Below are 17,187 nucleotides of genomic sequence, written 5' to 3'. Positions count from 1 at the left end.
ACGTTCCTCTGTTTGTCTTTGTAATTGGGTCATTCCACGCGAAACGTCCCAGCCCAAAAATCGACCATCGCCAATTTCATTGAAAAAATTTGTGCTAGGTGCCGATGAAGTGTAGGAGGTCGGCACGGAGTATTTCTCTTGAAAAAAATTTTTCGGTCGTGGGAGCGCTCCTTGAAATTTCTGCAAACACGCAAAATGTGGTTGGAGATAATAAATTTTAAATAAATAGTGAAACTATGTATAATGACAAATATTATTTTGGATCATTCCCCTTGCATTGTTCTTTCATGTGGGACTGTGTCTGAAGCTGTGTAAGTATTTTTGGCGTTGTATTGGCTAAGTAAAAACACAAAAAATGGCACGTTTTTAGGAATTTTTCGAAAAGGCACCGTGAAAGTGTCACCAAAAATATTTCTATCGTGCATTGATGTCGCCTTTTATTGTCGAGTAAAAATAATTTAAGCCGATTACAGAGCGTACTTTTCAAGCAAATTGCTTACAAAGATGCAAGAAAATGAGTTTTTGCCGAACTTCACACCTGAAAAAAGCCCCAAGGCCCTCGAGGTAAAATTACATGAGATGGCTCACTATACGCACCAGAACCTTGCCTTTTAATTTAGAAAATTTGATTCGGGTAAATTTTTTTTGAGGCGAGAAAAAAATTTTTAAAGTTCACAATCAGCCGCACTTGTGTCCACTATGGAACTGCGCCCCCAACTCGGAGCGCGTTCGTGCCGCCACCCCTTTTTGTGGCAGGGATGTGCACACGTGGCTCGATACTGAATGAACATTGGTTGTGTCGCTTGACAACACAAAAAATACACCGTAAACAACATACTCCACTCTGCCACTTTTTTATTTGAAAGTCTTTGCCCAGTCACTTCCCATCATTGCAGTTTACATATTTAAGAGCGCAGTGCTCGGAATACAGAAACAAAATCAGCCTCAACTAAATGAAGAAATTTAATATTTCTTTGACGGAGCTTCTTCGCAATACAAGAAAAAAAAGTAACTTCGGGAGTCTCTTCTACACAAGGATGGCCATAAACTGTCGGCATAATAGAATTTCTTTGCCACTTTACACGGCAAAAGTGGATGTCACGGCGTTGGCGGCGCACTTAAACGTCTGACGGAAAGAGCATTTCTCCAGACACCTTCTCAAGATCCGATTGAGACCCGAAAGGACCTGTATGCCTGGGCTAAAACAATATCAAAGGAATAATGGTTCCAAGTTCTAAAATACAAACAAGGGAACAACTTGGTTGCAATCCCAGTCAAAGGAGCGCGACAATTTCATCACTTCAGACCAGCTACTCTTTCAACACTTTTTTTAACCATTGCATCCTAATCAAGCTAGAAAGAAATGGAGGTAAAAAAAAGAACAAGGCAGACTTCGTTGACGGTGATTATTCACCTGGTGAAGCGTTGAATATCTGTGAACAACAACAAAAAAAAACCGTAGGCAAAAGAAACAAGTGGCAAGAAGTGTAGCCAGTAGTAAGGTGGCTAGAATGGGGAGGTGTGAGTACCGCGGCGCCTTTCTTCGGCCGCGCGTGACTCCCTTGCGCACGGATGACACCAGGGAAAATGTGGCGCTGCCCGTCGAGGCGCGGTAGCCGCAGCCGGCCGCGCCGTCCTGCCCGCGCTCGCCCTGCCCTTGCCTCGGCCAGCTTCGTCGTGCGTTGTGGACTGCCTCGCGTCGTTCTCCCATTCTTGGCGCGATGCAGTCGACAGCAAAGAAGACGGAGCAAACGGAGAAAACAAGCTAACTCGCGCATTCAGCGTAACACGTTTGCATGCTAAAGCGGCGGTAGAAATTCGCTAGTCAACGGGTGATGTGTCGCAGATTGCCTGCCCAGGGCATTCTGCTGCCCTGACGGCAACTGTTGTACGGTTTTATTGCATTACGAGGATACACTTTATACTTAAGGTGTGAACCAGCAAGGTAATTAGAGAGAGAGAGAGAGAGAACAACCTTTATTAATGCCTGCAATTAGGAGCGAGCCCCGAAGGGGCGAGCCTCTAAGACGCGGCCACGACGTCGTGTCGGCGTGCTCTACTAGCCGCTGCCAGACCACGCACCGCAGGTCCCGGGGTGTGCCCGGATCCCGCAGGCACGATCAAAGGCATCTGGCGTTCGAGGGCTGCCTCCACTTGCTGGACGGCCCGGAGTTGTGAGTCATATGTGGATGATATCATGCCTTCCGTGATGGTCGGGGGGAGCTGCGTCTGTGTGGCAGCCTCATGCGGGTGCAGTTCACAGTCCCACAGTATGTGGGCCATCGTTGCTCTAGCTGACTCACACACACGGCACACATCAGACTAGTAGATTTCAGGGCACACGTGCATCCCTAGCACCGGGGTCAGGAGAGACCCGGTTTGTAGTTGGCGGTATAGCACCGCTTCTTTCCTTGAAAGTCTTGGGTGAGGCGGGGGTCTCGTCCGTCGGTTGTGGCGGTACCATGCCAGGATGTCCCCGTACCTCGTGATGGGGGCACACTCGGGATGAATGCAGTGAAGCCTTGCGTGATGTAGGCTGAATTTCACAAATTCTTGTTTTTTTTTTAATTCTTCACCTGTGGAAAAAATTCAGGGAAGCTTGCATTTACGCGCAGTACTTGAAGGGCGAAGCTCTTGTAGGTGGGCATGCAGGAGCCATAGTTAAGTTTCATTATCATTGTTTATTTGCATAGTTGCGGAGCTAGTAAGAGCTATTAATTCGTCGTCATATGCATTGAAGAGGTCGTCGTCTTCTTCGCAGCGAGTAATAGATGCAAAGTCATCCTCAGCATTGCAGACTTCCACTATGCTCTTCTCATGCAGCGGTGGCGGAATCTGTAAGTCGTCTCGGGAAGGAGGGGCACACTCCTATCCATGTGTCCAATTATCCGTAATGGCTTATGCGGCGGTTCCGTGACGTCTCCCAACAGGGTCTTTTAAGTTTGACATTGCGATAAAGTTTTTATCTATTTTTACATGGGCGGTAGCGCTTGACGACAGCGCGGTTTATTATTACTAATTATTATGAAAGCCAGCGCGCGTACCGAAGTCGCTCGGTGGTCGCCGCGAGGCACGCGTTCACGAGGGCTCGGCATTTTCTTTGTATCTTTTTCCTGCAACGGCGAACTTACGGCTTGTACAACAGCTCCACTGTTAATACATTTTATTTTTTTCCCTGTAAATATACTTTGTTTCCTCTTCACCTGTACGGTACGGTACGACAACTTTATTGATAGTGCCTGCAGACGGCTTGTCGCCCTGGTCTTGTTAGGGTACTTCGCCGCGACGCGGCCTTGACGTCGTCTCGGTTGGTGTCGCCTCTACTTTGGCCGCGGCCCCGCTACTTCCTCGGGTCGACCACGCCTGCCCCTGGTCTGGAGCGGCAGTCTTCCCTCGGGTTCGCTGGGTCGCTGCCTTTCGAGTGCGGCCGAGACCTGCTGGACGGCCTGGATCTGGGTCTCCCTGTCGTAGCTCCTCGTCGCTGCTTCTAGCAGCGGCGGGATCGTCTTGCTCGTTGCCGCTTCGTGTGGATTTTTGCTGCAGTCCCATAGGACGTGAGCCGCTGTGGCTCTCTCCTTCTTCACCTGTAAATACTTTTTATTTCTTCATCACCCGTTAGTAGTTTGTTTTCCTAGTTTTTTTCCTACTTCATTCTTCTTTTTGTTTCTTCACTGTAAAGGTTTTTTTGTTTCTTCACCTGCAAATAGTTATTCCCCTCTGAATACTTTTTGTTTTCTTTTCACCGGGAAATTCTTTTTTTGTGTGTGTTTCTTCACCACCTCTAAATATAGTGTGCATCTTCTTCACCCGAAAATAAACCGTTTCTTTTTTTTTTCATTGTAAATAAGCGATTTCATGACGAGACCAGATGTGTTGCTTTAATGTCTACTATAATTTCTAATGTGAGCGGGCTGCCGGTTTGTTACGGCCGGGTAGCAGAAAGCGCTGCAGTGTCCGTCGAGACGCCTTCAGTTAATGACAGTTCGCAGGCTCTACGGTAGTGCCGATCTGGAAGACGGCGGCTGTATGACGAGGGAGGCGAAATGCATAGCCCCGTGTACCGGGCGGTGTCAGTGCATATTATACAACCCCAATTTTTTTTTAATAGAACCCGGAGCCACTTCACGTAATGCGCAAACGCTTTTGAAACTGCAATGCGAACTGGGACCATAAAGCTACATTTCACGGGTGCAATGAAATTGGCTGACAAATTTTTAGTGATAAATATTCGTTCTTTTACTCTTACAGAAAGCGCGCGATACCGCAACGGGCTCGTTTTCACCTTGATGATAGAAATGCAGTCGACGCGATGCCGGCGGTGCGCTCATTCCAGCCGCGCGCCTTACCGCGCCCTACCGCGCCTTGGTCAACAGCGCCGCCCATGGCATCACGTTTTCGCCGCCGGTACTCACACCTCCCCATTCTAGCCACCTTACCAGTAGCCAATAGCCGCCTAGGATGTTTGTGTCGCCAGTAGTAGCCTGGGAGCTTTCTGCTGATGCGGAGACAAAAATTTCTTTGGCTGGTTAGAGGTATACTGCTTCCCAGTAAAACGGAAGACAGAAGAGATGAATAAATAAAAACGCTCGTATATTTTCTGTGCCGCATAACTTGCATATCGGTGGTTTTTATATGCCCGAAGGTAATGGCAACTGGGTAGCTCACTTCAATTTTGGCCCGCGTTCTACCGAGATCGAACAGCGACAGCCGCAGACATGAACGGAGGCTCCCGTGCTCTGCTATTTCGCACTGAGGTCAGCGGACTGCCAGAAAAACCTCCCTATGATGCGAGGACCAAGTACATGCGTTCTGCTGTTAGTGCTGTTTTTGGAGTCAGCGTGGCCATATCCGCCGTCCTCTGGATGCTCGCCTGCTGAGACCACCACCGTGCGTGCAGGCAACACCACCGCCTTCGGGGCAACAGCAAGCACGTGCACGTGGACTGCTTCTAACCAGACTCCTTTGCACCTGGTCAAGACTGCGGCAGGCCTGCAGGACTTCCAGGTCCTTTAGTTGAACACCTAACATTGCCCCGACTACGCCACTTGGTCCATCAAGGACCGTGCGTTCGAGGTCTCCGGTCTTGCATGGGATGCTACCAGCTTGGATGGAAAGCCGGCGGGTCTCAAGCTACTACTCTCCCCGGAAGTGGCTGCCACTGCCTGTTTCGCAGACCTTTGGTTTTTACCTGTTCATACATGTTCGCCCTGGTGAAGAGAAAATGTTGCCTGGAAGTGTCTATTTATGTGTTAAAAAAGAAACACCAAGAAAGTCAGCTTCTCCGTTAGGATTCAAATTATTCCACATCCGGCAAGGCAACGCGGTGAAACAGTGTATTCCGGGATCGCTTTACGCAGACGTACTCATTCCTTTTGGCTGATAACTGCAGAGGTATGCAAGTGCTCACAAATATTTGAAGCCAGGACTCCGCAGACACCGCGGGATGAGTATAGCCCTTAAAAGCCTGGAACAACGCTTTTTAACTGCAGTAGCACTGACGCAGTGTCCATTCAGAATGGCCAAATAGCCAGGGTCAAAGACTAATATTTCGGAGGGTGGTTAGTAAAACAACTTAAAACGCATCTAAATGAAGCACAGAGCACGGTGAGGGTATAAAAATCACAAGTAGGGTGACGAATTTGCAAAGTAGTAGTTGGTTGGGCCTCACATTTACAAATGCAGTACTCTGCTCAAAATGAGGCTCGCTACTATGCCTTGAAGTAACCCAGAGAACTGTGGGCCGTCTGGCTTTAGGCACGCATAGCAAAGCACAAACTAAACAGTGCAGTGAAGTATGGGCAGGGCTCCATTTGAAGTTTGAGAAGGGCAAAGTTAGAAATTTTTAAGAGACGTTGGGAACTATGGATCCACGCAAGTGAGACAGCGCTAGCTTTTTAATACTCCCAAGTGAAAAGCGCGGACACAAAGTAACTAAGAAATATCGGAAAGGCTTGTTATCAGTTGCACAAAATATGTAAATAAGGGGTGATGAGAAAAGATGTCCAAGATGACCAAAGAAACAGGAAAGCAGATATAAACAGATTGAGACAATAATATAATCGAAAATGTCATTAACGATAAACAAAGAAAAGAAATGTGATATCAGAAAGCAAAATCTCTGTGATAAATCGACGCGCAGTGCTTTGCTTTTTGAGGCTAGAGCAGGTTGCTTGAGGGTGAAGAGGTTTGCAGAGAAGTATACACAAAATGATGAAGCATCTGTGGTCTGCGGAAAGGAAACAGACGACTCAGCTCATTTTGTTGGAATGTGTTTGTATTTATTCTGTGGGCTAACTTATGGTATAAAGAAACCCCGGCTAGCTCCGCTGGAGAAACCACTGCCAGCCGCACACTAGCCCCAGCGGAATCCGAAGACTCATGCACGGGTTCGAGTACTGGTGCACAGTAGACAGACTCCGGCAAACAAAGTTCAGGTCTTATTGCCTGGAAAGTACAGGCTACATATCAGACAACCCGACTGTATCTCGCGGGGACTACAGTGCTTCTTTCGCTAGCTGAAAGCCGCAGGTACCCGGGCTCTGATATCAGCCACCGCAGCCGCGGGAAGAGAGACTTCCCACCGACCGGTCAAGACAAAATCTCAGAGCCGAGTCCCCGGAACCAACTGGGTTTTCAGTCATCGTGGCCGTCAGAGTAGGCACTCGTGGTCCGACCAGCACCGACCAAATCCCCCAGCCGATTTCCCCGCAGAAAGGATTGGTGCCGTCCGAACACGGCTCGGTGAGAAAAGGGTTCCTTCGGAAAAGTGTATGCCGGAAGGCGACCAATGAGTGTTGGTCCTACCTCCGTCGCCCTCGTTCGCAAGTCACGTAGTATCGTGGATACGCCGCATGCACCGAGGAAGCAAACATGCATGTCACCACGCCGCTGGCCAATATGACCGCCCCCACGACCGGAGAACCCTAACCACATGTGAAAAAAACACATTGGGTCCGCGGGCCCCCACATCACCCGTCATCAAGACCGAGCCGTACCATTCGGACGACCACTGCAGAGCAAACTGCCGTATATCCCGACAAAGTTCTCGACCCCAGTCTCTTGCGAAATAAGTCTGCAACAGTTATCCCGTCCTATGTAAAGCATGCACCACACCACACGTACATACCAGGATACATCTTCAGTCCAGCGCATCATTTTTAGTCAACAAGGGGCTCAGGGCCGCCCCAAAGCAGGGTGTAGAGAACTGCTTTGCTCTCAGTCGGCATGTCCCAAACTTACGCGTCGCTAGCGAGTGAAAAGCCAGGGAAGGCTTTAGCGATGCAGAAGCAAGTAGCCGCCGACAAGGATCATCTTCACCGGCCTCTGTAGCCCCGTCTGCTGCAATTAGCCCGTAACGCCTGAAGATCAAGGCACTTGAAATCGCAAACAGCTTCAGTGTTTCCCGCTATGACTTTATTTCCAGCAGGAGTTGGATAAGCAATCTTATGAAGTACAAACATTTTTGGCTTCCACAGCTGCATACGCCAAATAAAATATCCCTCTTCCAGGTACGTGGTGTCATGTCTTTTCCATCTGCGCAGTGCCGTCAGTGTCAGATTATTTTTTTTTTTCGAATTTTCCTGCGCGAACTTACCCGCGCGCTAGGATTGGGGGCGCGTTAGAACCGCGCAAATACGGTATTCTGCTCCCCGCGGCCCGCCGACTCAGCCCGACGAACGAGCCAACCCACCCGCTGCCTCCGAGTCGACTGGACTCGCCGCGACGGCTTCTGACCCAGCCCGTCCGCTTATACATGGGAGGGTTGAGTACAAAAAACCTGCTTATTTCGACTCAACGCGCCCTCGTCAGGTCAATGTAAACGGGGCTCATGTATCCCGACATTAGCCCCGTTTACATTGACCCGACAAGGGCGCGTTGAGTCGAAATAAACAGGTTTTCTGAACTCGACACCCCCATGTATAAGCGAACGGGTTGGGTCAGAGAGCTGTCGCGGCGATTTCAGTCGACTCGGAGGCAGCGGAGCCCCGTGTACATGGACGCGATGGGGGCGGGGTGAGTTGAGTGGCGGGTTCAGCTTACCTCGACGCGTCCGAGTTTATATGAACCCCGTCCAAAGAATCGAGGTGAGAGAAGCGGCGGGGTTGACGGAAAAGGGGCTACCGTATTTTCACGATTCTAACGCGCACCCTCTTTTGCTAAAAGGTAGCTTAATATTTGTGTGCGCGTTACAATCGGGCTCAAAACCGAAATAGGCTTTAAAGCGGCCAGCAGCATTGCCATGCGCAACGGACACGAAGTACCCGCAAAATCCAACTCAATCCAATAAAAACAATCCGTCAACACCACGTGAGTGAATTTCGGCGCACTGATTCCTCAATGGCATACCGCATACCCTGGTCAGCTGTTGCACATTTTTTTGTGCTTCTGCTTAGCCCCTAACGCTTAGAATTATGAAGATCAAGGCACTTGAAATCGCAAGCAGCTTCAGTGTTCCTCGCTATAACTTTATTTCCAGCAGCAGCTGGATAAGCAACCTTGTGAAGCACAATTCATTTTTGGCTTCCAGAGCTGCATACACCAAATAAAATCTCCCTCTTCCAGATACGTGGTGTAATATCTTTTCCATCTGCGCAGTACCGTCAGTTTCACATTTATTTTTTTTTCGAATTTTCCTGTGCGAAGTTACCCGCGCGTTACGATTGGGGGCGCGTTAGAACCGCGGAAATACGGTATTCTGCTCCCCGTGGCCCGCCGACTCAGCCCGACGAGCGAGCTAACCCACCCCCTGCCTCCGAGTTGACTGGACTCGCCGCGACGGCTCTCTGACCCACCCCGTCCGCTTATACATGGGGGTGTCGAGTCCAAAAAACCTGTTTATTTCGACTCAATTGATTGATTGATTGTAGGGTTTAACGCGCCGACGCAACGCTGGCGATGAGGCGCGCCGTAGTGGAGGGCCCAGGATTAATTTTGACCACCTGGGGATCTTTAACGTGCGCCGAAATCTCGAACACACGGGCGTTTTTGCTTTTCGCCTCCATCAGAAAAGCGACCGCCGCGGCCGGGACTCAACGCGCCCTCGACTCAACGCGCCCTCGTCGGGTCAATGTAAACCGGGCTGGGTGGGTTGGCTCGTTCGTCGGGCTGAGTCGGCGTGCCGCGGGGAACAGAATACCGTATTTGCGCGGTTCTAACGCGTCCCCAATCGTAACGCGCTGGTAAGTTTTCAAAAGCTATCTTCAAAAAGTGCGAGAAACTGAAAGGTACAAAGATAAGTATCGCTGACGATTACTCGTACGACACGCTTCAAAAAAGAAAGTTGCTGTGGCAATCGGCTCAAAGCGATAAAAATGAAGGATCCAAGATCAAGCTTGTTCACGACAAGCTTTTTATCAACGACATTCCCTACACATGGGACGCGCAGTCTAACTGCAGGGTAAGGATTCCCAACAATGTTGTAGCCAGCCCCGGCGGCAGCAGTGTTGCAGCCAGCCCCGGCGGCCAAGACTGACAAGGAAAGGCGCATGAGCTCAGACTGATAAATGTAAATGCACGAAGCATTGTTAACAAGGCGGAAGACCTTGAATGTCTATCGCTACAACATGACCCCCATATAATAGCAATAACTGAATCTTGGCTGCACGCGGATATTACGGATGATGAAGTTTTCCCAGGCCCATACAACGTGCTCCGTACAGATAGGGCATCGAGGGGAGGCGGCGTTGCACTGTTAGTTAAGAAATCACTTAGACACGAAGTATTGCCGTCAATTGATACCCATGAAAGCGTATGGTGTAAGGTATTTTTCCACCACTTCGCGTTGGTAATCGGCGTGATTTATAGACCACCGGGAAGCCTTATTAAGTTTTTTGAGGACATTGACAACCATTTAGCACAAATAACTAAAGACAGAAGTAAAGTTATTTTGGTAGGGGATTTTAATTTACCGGGAGTAAATTGGGACGCACGAATTCCTGGATCGTTGGACAGGCCACATACTGAACTTATGTTAGAAATGATGGTAAAATATGGTTTGGTTCAGGTGGTAGATAAACCTACGCGAATTCAAGGAAATTCCAGCGCCCTTCTAGACCTTCTATTCCTATCTGAGAGTACCTTTGAACATAGTATAGAAGTGAATGACGGAATCTCGGATCACAAGATTGTTGTCGCCACTCTCAAAATTAACAAACCTTTAGCTAAGAACCGGATAGTTCACGTTTATAATTTTAACCGAGCCGACGATACGTCTGTCCTAGACTATTTAGAATTGGCTTTAGACCGTATGCCAAACGATAATGACGTAGACAAACTATGGAATTATTTTACCGATGTAGTACATATTTCACTATCTAGGTTTGTGCCAAAAAGAGCCAAGCGTATACATAAAGACAATCCTTGGGTCTCCCGTGAAATAATACATTTAAAGCGCCAGCTACGTCGTGCGCGGCAACGGAAGCCTAAAAACTCTAAGCGAATAGCGGTACTTAGCACTCAAGTTCGACAGGCATTAAGAGCGTCCAAAACACGCTTTTTCACCACAACACTGACTGAATACCTTAAAACATCCCCTCAAAAATTTTGGCGATACCTTGCCCGATCAAAGCCTTCAATGAATGGAGTAGTTGTAAATAATGCCGTGTGCAACAATCCCTCCGAAATTGCCCAAGAATTTAACAATTTTTTTGCCTCTGTATTCAGCCAAAAAGATGAGAGTACTGCAGTAGATTTTGAATTTCAAAACCATAGCGATGTAAGCACTTTTTTCTCAAAAGAAGGTATAGTCGACATGCTGCTAAAACTTGACGTAAAAAAGTCTCCAGGCCCTGACAAAATACCAAACGAATATTTAAGGCGATACTGTGAATGGATTGCATGCTTCCTGGTTAAGATTTTTTCCGTATCGCTAATAAGTGGTGCATTACCAGATCAATGGCTATTAGCGAGGATTGTACCTGTTTTTAATGCAAGAGAAAGGTTGCACATTGGAAACTACCGTCCTATATCAATAACTTGTACAGCCTGTAAAATTATGGAGCATATTATTTGTAAGCAACTAGTAGAGTACATTGAAAACAACAATATTTTTTACAGCAAGCAACATGGTTTTCGGAGGCGCCTATCAACGGTCACGCAATTATTTGAAACAATACACAGTTTTGCAGAGGCACTTAATTGTCGTGAACAAGTTGATGTCATCGCTCTTGATTTATCAAAGGCGTTTGACAGGGTCAGCCATACGAAGCTTATTGCAAAACTTTATGGGTACAATATTAACTTACAAATTATAAAATGGATTCAGGCCTATTTGCGCAATAGACAACAGTTTGTAGAAATAGATGGTGAGGGCTCCTCTTTCCTTCCTGTTTCATCAGGTGTACCTCAGGGGTCGGTTTTGTATGACGGTCACGAATAAGAAATCTCCATTGATGTTTTCATACGCTGTTAATAATAATGTAATTAAGCGTTCCACGAAACTGAAATACCTTGGCGTAACGAGTAACCTTAATTGGAATGAACATGTCGAAAATATTTGTGGATCTGCCCAGCGCAGGCTTGGTTTGTTACGACGTAAACTAAGGGATGCTGCTCCAGATATTAAACTTAAAGCTTACACCACTTTTGTTCGTCCAAATCTAGAGTACGCTAGTATAATTTGGGACCCACATCAGCAATACATAATAGATAGATTAGAACGAATTCAGCGAATGGCGGTCAGGTTTATTTTTTCTGACTACGATAAAACACACTCGGTAACCACTATGATTGGGAGGGCTGGTCTTACCACATTGGCTGTGCGTAGGAAAATTGCACGCCTTAAATTTTTATATCAACTTTATAACAATAAGCTAAACTTGAGCCCCAGTTTGTACCTAAAGCCTCCTGGAAGAGTTTCGCCGCGAACTAGTCATGCTTATGCCATTATGCCTTACGTGCCTAGAGTGGATGTCTTTAAACACTCCTTCATTGTCAAAACAATTGTTGAGCGGAACAACTTAAACCCATGTGTATTTCCTATCAACAATACGGTTGACGCTTTTGTGCAAAATTTGAATGCACTGTTTGTGTGAACCTTGCATTGTATTCCCACCCTGTATTCCCACCCTGTAACAGCCCGGAAGGGCTCACAGTATTGAAAATAAATAAAATAAATAAATAAATAAATAAATAAAATTTCGCGCAGGAAGATTCGAAAAAAATTGACATGACGGTACTGCGCAGACGGAAAAGACATGACACCACGTACCTGGAAGAGGGAGATTTTTTTGGCGTATGCCGCTGTGGAAGCCGCAAAGGATTGTGCTTCATAAGATTGCTTATCCAGCTCCTGCTGGTAATAAAGTCATTGCGGGAAACACTGAATCTGCTTGCGATTTCAAGTGCCTTGATCTTCATAATTCTAAGCGTTACGGGCTAATTGTAGAAGTACAAAAAGATGTGCAACAGCTGGCCAAGGTACGCGGCATGCCATTTAGGAATCAGTGCGCCGAAATTCACTCACGTGGTGTTGGCGGATTGTTTTTATTGGATTGAGTTGGATTTTGTGGGGACTTCGTGTCCGTTACAACTTGCACATGGAAATGCTGCTGGCCGCTTTAAAGCCTGTTTCGGTTTTGAACCCGATTGTAACGCCCACACAACTATTAAGGCTACCTTTTAGAAAAAAGAAGGTGCACGCTAGAATCGTAAATATACAGTAGGTCCTTCTCCGGCAATCCCCCGGCCCCCTCGCCTCGACTCTTTGAATGGAGCTCGTATATACGCGTGAGGGGTCAAGGTAGCTGAACCCGCCAGTCGACTCGACCCTCCCTCGTCGGGTCCATGTATCCGGGGCTATTGACCCGACGAGGGCGCGTTGAGTCGAAATAAACAGGTTTTTTGGACTCAACCCCCCCATGTATAAACAGACGGCTTGAGTCGGAGAGCCGTCGCGGCCAGTCCAGTCGACTCGGAGGCAGCGGGTGGATTGGCGCGTTCGTCGGGCTTAGTCGGCGGGCCGCGGGGAGCAGAATACCGTATTTGCGCGGCTCTAACGCTCCCCCAATCGTAACGCACGGGTAACTTCGCGCAAAAAAACTCGAAAAAAAAAAGAATAGTTTGGCACTGACGGTACTGCCCAGATGGAAAAGACACGACACCACGTACCTGGAAGAGGGAGATTTTATTTGGCGTATGCAGCTGTGGAAACCAAAAATGATTGTGATTCATAAGATTGCTTATCCAGCTCCTGCTGGAAATAAAGTCATAGCGGGAAACACTGAAGCTGTTGCGATTTCAAGTGCCTTGATCTTCATAATTCTAAGCGTTACGGGCTAATTGCAGCAGCACAAAATTAATGTGCAGCGGCTGACCAAGGTATGCGGCATGCCATAGAGGAATTAGTGCGCTGAAATTCACTCACGTGGTGTTGACGGATTTTTTTTATTGGATTGAGTCGGATTTTGCGGGGACTTCGTGTCCGTTACGTATGGCAATGCTGCTGGCCGCTTTAAAGCCTATGTCTGTTTTGAGCCCGATTGTAACGCACACACAAATATTAAGGTTACCTTCTAGCAAAAAAGGGTGCGCGTTAGAATCGTGCAAATATGGTAGCTCCTTTTCCGGGAACCCCGCCGCTCCTTTCACCTCGATTCTTTGGACGGGTTTCATATAAACGTGGGAGGGGTCGAGGTAGCTGAACCCGCCAGTCGACTCGGCCCTTTCTCGTCGAGTCCATTTATCCGGGGCTTATGGCGCTATGAGGGCACCGAGACTGTCCCCCAAGTTTTTGCCCTTCCCCAGTTGCTGCCACCCGTACCTGGGCGTGTAAATTAAACAGTCTTCAAGTGAACCCCATACTGTTCACATCGTTCCTCGGGAGGCTCCTGCGTGCGCGGCTTTGCCGCCCCTTAAAGTTACGAGCAGTCGAGCGGGAATTGGCTAGTAGTTACAGGTAACTTCTTTATCTTTATCTTAAGTTCTGGTTGTGTCCACTGCAGGACGAAGGCTTCTATCCCTCTAATGAGTACGCTAGTCGCCAGCGTGTCTTTATGCTCATCCGCTGCTACTCCTGAAATACTGGCTTGCTGAAATATATGCGTCACAATGAGGGAAAAAGTGAGGCAGCTTTTGAGAAATGGCTCCTCGCTGGTTAGGCATTCGATGCTTCTAAGAGCGTCAAGTAGACATGGCGAATTTAGGACGAAGAAAGCCCGACGGAAAGCGTTGCCGCTCTCCTCGCGCGATCTACCGTATGCACCGAACATGGTACGCCTCTAAAGCGTTGCACCATGGACCGAAATGCTGCCTGGTCCAGTATATAACGTCACCGGATACCACGGGAGGCCGTACCTTCGTCCTGCAGTGGACACAACCAGACTTAAGATAAAGATAAAGATAAAGATAAAGGCGACTTCGGCCCTGAAGTTTTCTGGGTGGTTTTCTACAAAGGAAATACTGCACAGGGAACAGCAGTCCGGGCAGCAAGTTAGAGGAGCTGGCCATAGCAGCAGGGAGGGCGATTTCCCATCAGAAGGGGCCCGCAGTGACGGCCGTTCAGGGTCGCTCGCCTCCAATGAGGTGTGATGGCAAGGTGCGCCAGTGACCAGCGCTGGAGGGAACCTTGCTTGAGCGACCAGGCGCAGCCTCATGGAAGGTGCGCTTGGTAGGTGTCGGAGAGGCGCCAGGTGTGTCTGCTCAGGTGGCGACACCTTGATCATCGCTGGATCACGTCACACTAGACGCTGCGATGAGGCCTGGGCTGCCAGCCGCGGCCGGCGGCAGCAGGAATCGACGGCGTGTGGTGCGGCTGCGGGAGACAGGACCGGGGCCGGAGACAAACGCAAGGCGGGATGGGCAACAAAAACATGTCGATACCCTACTCCCCTGCTGCTGCTCTCCAAGAGAGAAAGCGAAACAGGCTGCTCGAGCCAGGCTAGGGCCAAAAAGAAAACCCTAACACTGGTGCGGCGGATCGATAACCTGGAATTTCGTGAGCTCGGAGCAAAAAGCCACCACCGGTGCCGCCCGCACTACACCCGAGGTTATCAAGCCAGATTCCGGAGTGGCAGAACATACAAAGCAAGCCCCATAGGCCCTACTCGTGAGCGGACAGCCGCTAGTGACGAAAATAGCTCAAAAACAGCTCTTCGCAAACTGCGCGGGCCTACCACTTGAAGGAGCCAGAGATGGGGTGTGTATCAGCAGGACTTCCCCTAAGATTGAGCAGATACCTATCCTACAATAAAACTAATAACGCAAAACAAGCACAACAAGTACATGTGGCTACAGCAACACTGGCTGACGCTCGGCGCCGACACTAGCTGTGATAGGACGCCTCAGTGGCCTCGCCTCCACCGCCTCCTCAAAACTCGACTTTTTCCTCAGACTTTCAATGAATTGGCTGCGCAAAAACATCCCGGGCCATCTCCACTAACGTGAAACCTGGGAGGGACAAAGCATGCAGTGTGCGCCGGTGTTTTCCACTGAAAAATCGCTGCTAATGGGCAATGAAAGACAGAAGACGATATTGTTTCAACTAAGCTAACTATTCGCCCCCCCCCCCCCCCAAACGAGAACCTTGCGCACGCCTATGGGCAGGAGATGGGTTTATAGCTTTCCAAAATCGCTTTGGATTATTTTGTAGCATATGAGGCAATGTTGTCTCAAAAAAAGTTTCGCTTGGCAATACCAATTGTTTTCGTTAGCTTCTTTACCGCGCTGTTATATGCTTGCCATGTGGACAGATTACTTCTGGCTTTTGGTTTTCAAAACAGCCGCTTCTTTCTGCGCATTTCGTTTTTAATTGAGCTAGAAAACCACGGTGCAGATTGCTTGCTTTCAATTTTTACAGTTGGACCATGTTTGTCAGTTAATTCTTGCATTTTCTACTAAAACAGGCTTCAGTTTTGTTCTACTGAGTGGTCGTGGAAGCCTTGCTCAAAAAAAAAAAAAGGTTGAAGCCTTGTAGCTAAGCGGCATTTTTTTCGTAATTTTCCTTGTAGTGAAGTTTAACTCGTTTCTCTAATGGTTTTTCTGTCTGAAACCCAGAGTGAGAATACGCTACGATAACTTTATGACCTCTTATTTCTTTTAGGTAATTCACTGCTTGAATACTGCTCGGGTCAGACGTTAGAATTAAACCAAGAATGTTCGCAGTATGTGTGGTCTGTCTCGTAGCTTAGGTGATGATTTGTGTTAATTGAAAATCCTGTAGGGTGCTTAAGAACTGGCCGGATTCCCCGTTAGTTGCGTGATATTGATCACTCCAATCAATAGCAGTGTAGTTAAAATCACCGCATAATATTAGATTAGCCAGGGGATACTTTTTGCGTATAAAGTCGAGTGAGTCGTTAAAGTGCCTGCAAAAATCATAGTCTGGTTTTGGTGGGCGATAGTATACGCTCCAATTATGGTAAGGCGTGATCGGGTTCGACATGCTACGTACGGGGCCCTCGTGTTCTAGTTTAAAATGACTATTTGAATTCTTTGTTCCAGTGAGAACACCACCGCCTCGGCTTAGCAAGCGATCACGGCTGTAAACGGCAAATCGAGGCATATACGGAGCGTCTTCAGCGTCAGTTATACGCGGTGAAAGCCATGTTTCGGGAAGGACGGTATTGTAAGTACCCAACTCGAGGAGTTTTGCGTAGCCGTAAAGGTGGGCAGATGAAGGGCTGTTTTGTAGGCTTTCCGTATTAATATGTCAAGTTTTCTCAATTCTGCGGGTTTTAGTGCAACATTTTTTTTGTGCCCTTGATGATGGTAATTTTGTTGATTGTATTTTTTTGGATTTTTCCAAAGCGTTTGATCTTGTTTCCCATCACTTGCTCTGTCAAAAACTGCGTAAACTAAACATTGACCCCCAAATTCTCGCTTGGATTGAAAATTTTTTATCGAACAGATCACAATTTGTAACAGCCAACGATTACGATTCCTCTTATTGTTCAGTCACCTCAGGTGTGCCGCAAGGCTCTGTACTCGGCCCTCTCCTGTTTCTTATTTTTATCAACGACTTACCTGACGCCATAACCTCTTCCATTAGATTATTCGCAGATGACTGCGTGCTCTATCGAGTGATGTCATCAACGTCTGATCCATCCGCACTACAATCTGACCTTGATAGGATATCGACTTGGTGTGACATTTGGAAAATGCGTTTGAACACTAACAAATGTAAAATGATGAGAATCTCGCGACGTTCCAATATTTCTGAAAGGTCACCAATATCATACAACATTCATGGCC

At 47.8% G+C, this 17,187-nt stretch overlaps 1 protein-coding gene across 1 annotated transcript in view; it reads right to left on the bottom strand.

Annotated features, from left to right (window-relative positions):
* Positions 1 to 2,283, bottom strand: part of LOC144167458 (uncharacterized) — a 27,247-nt gene extending 24,964 nt beyond the window's left edge. The window contains exon 1 of the mRNA XM_077696745.1: positions 2,083 to 2,283. Coding sequence (XP_077552871.1) covers positions 2,083 to 2,283 — 201 coding nt within the window. The remainder of the gene's footprint in view (positions 1 to 2,082) is intronic.
* Positions 2,284 to 17,187: the final 14,904 nt, after the last annotated feature.

Source organism: Haemaphysalis longicornis, unplaced genomic scaffold (genome assembly GCF_048455015.1).
Source record: "Haemaphysalis longicornis isolate Haplotype H1 unplaced genomic scaffold, Haemaphysalis longicornis Haplotype H1 scaffold_1, whole genome shotgun sequence".
Lineage (NCBI taxonomy): Eukaryota > Metazoa > Arthropoda > Arachnida > Ixodida > Ixodidae > Haemaphysalis > Haemaphysalis longicornis.
This window is presented reverse-complemented; position numbering and strand designations above follow the sequence as displayed.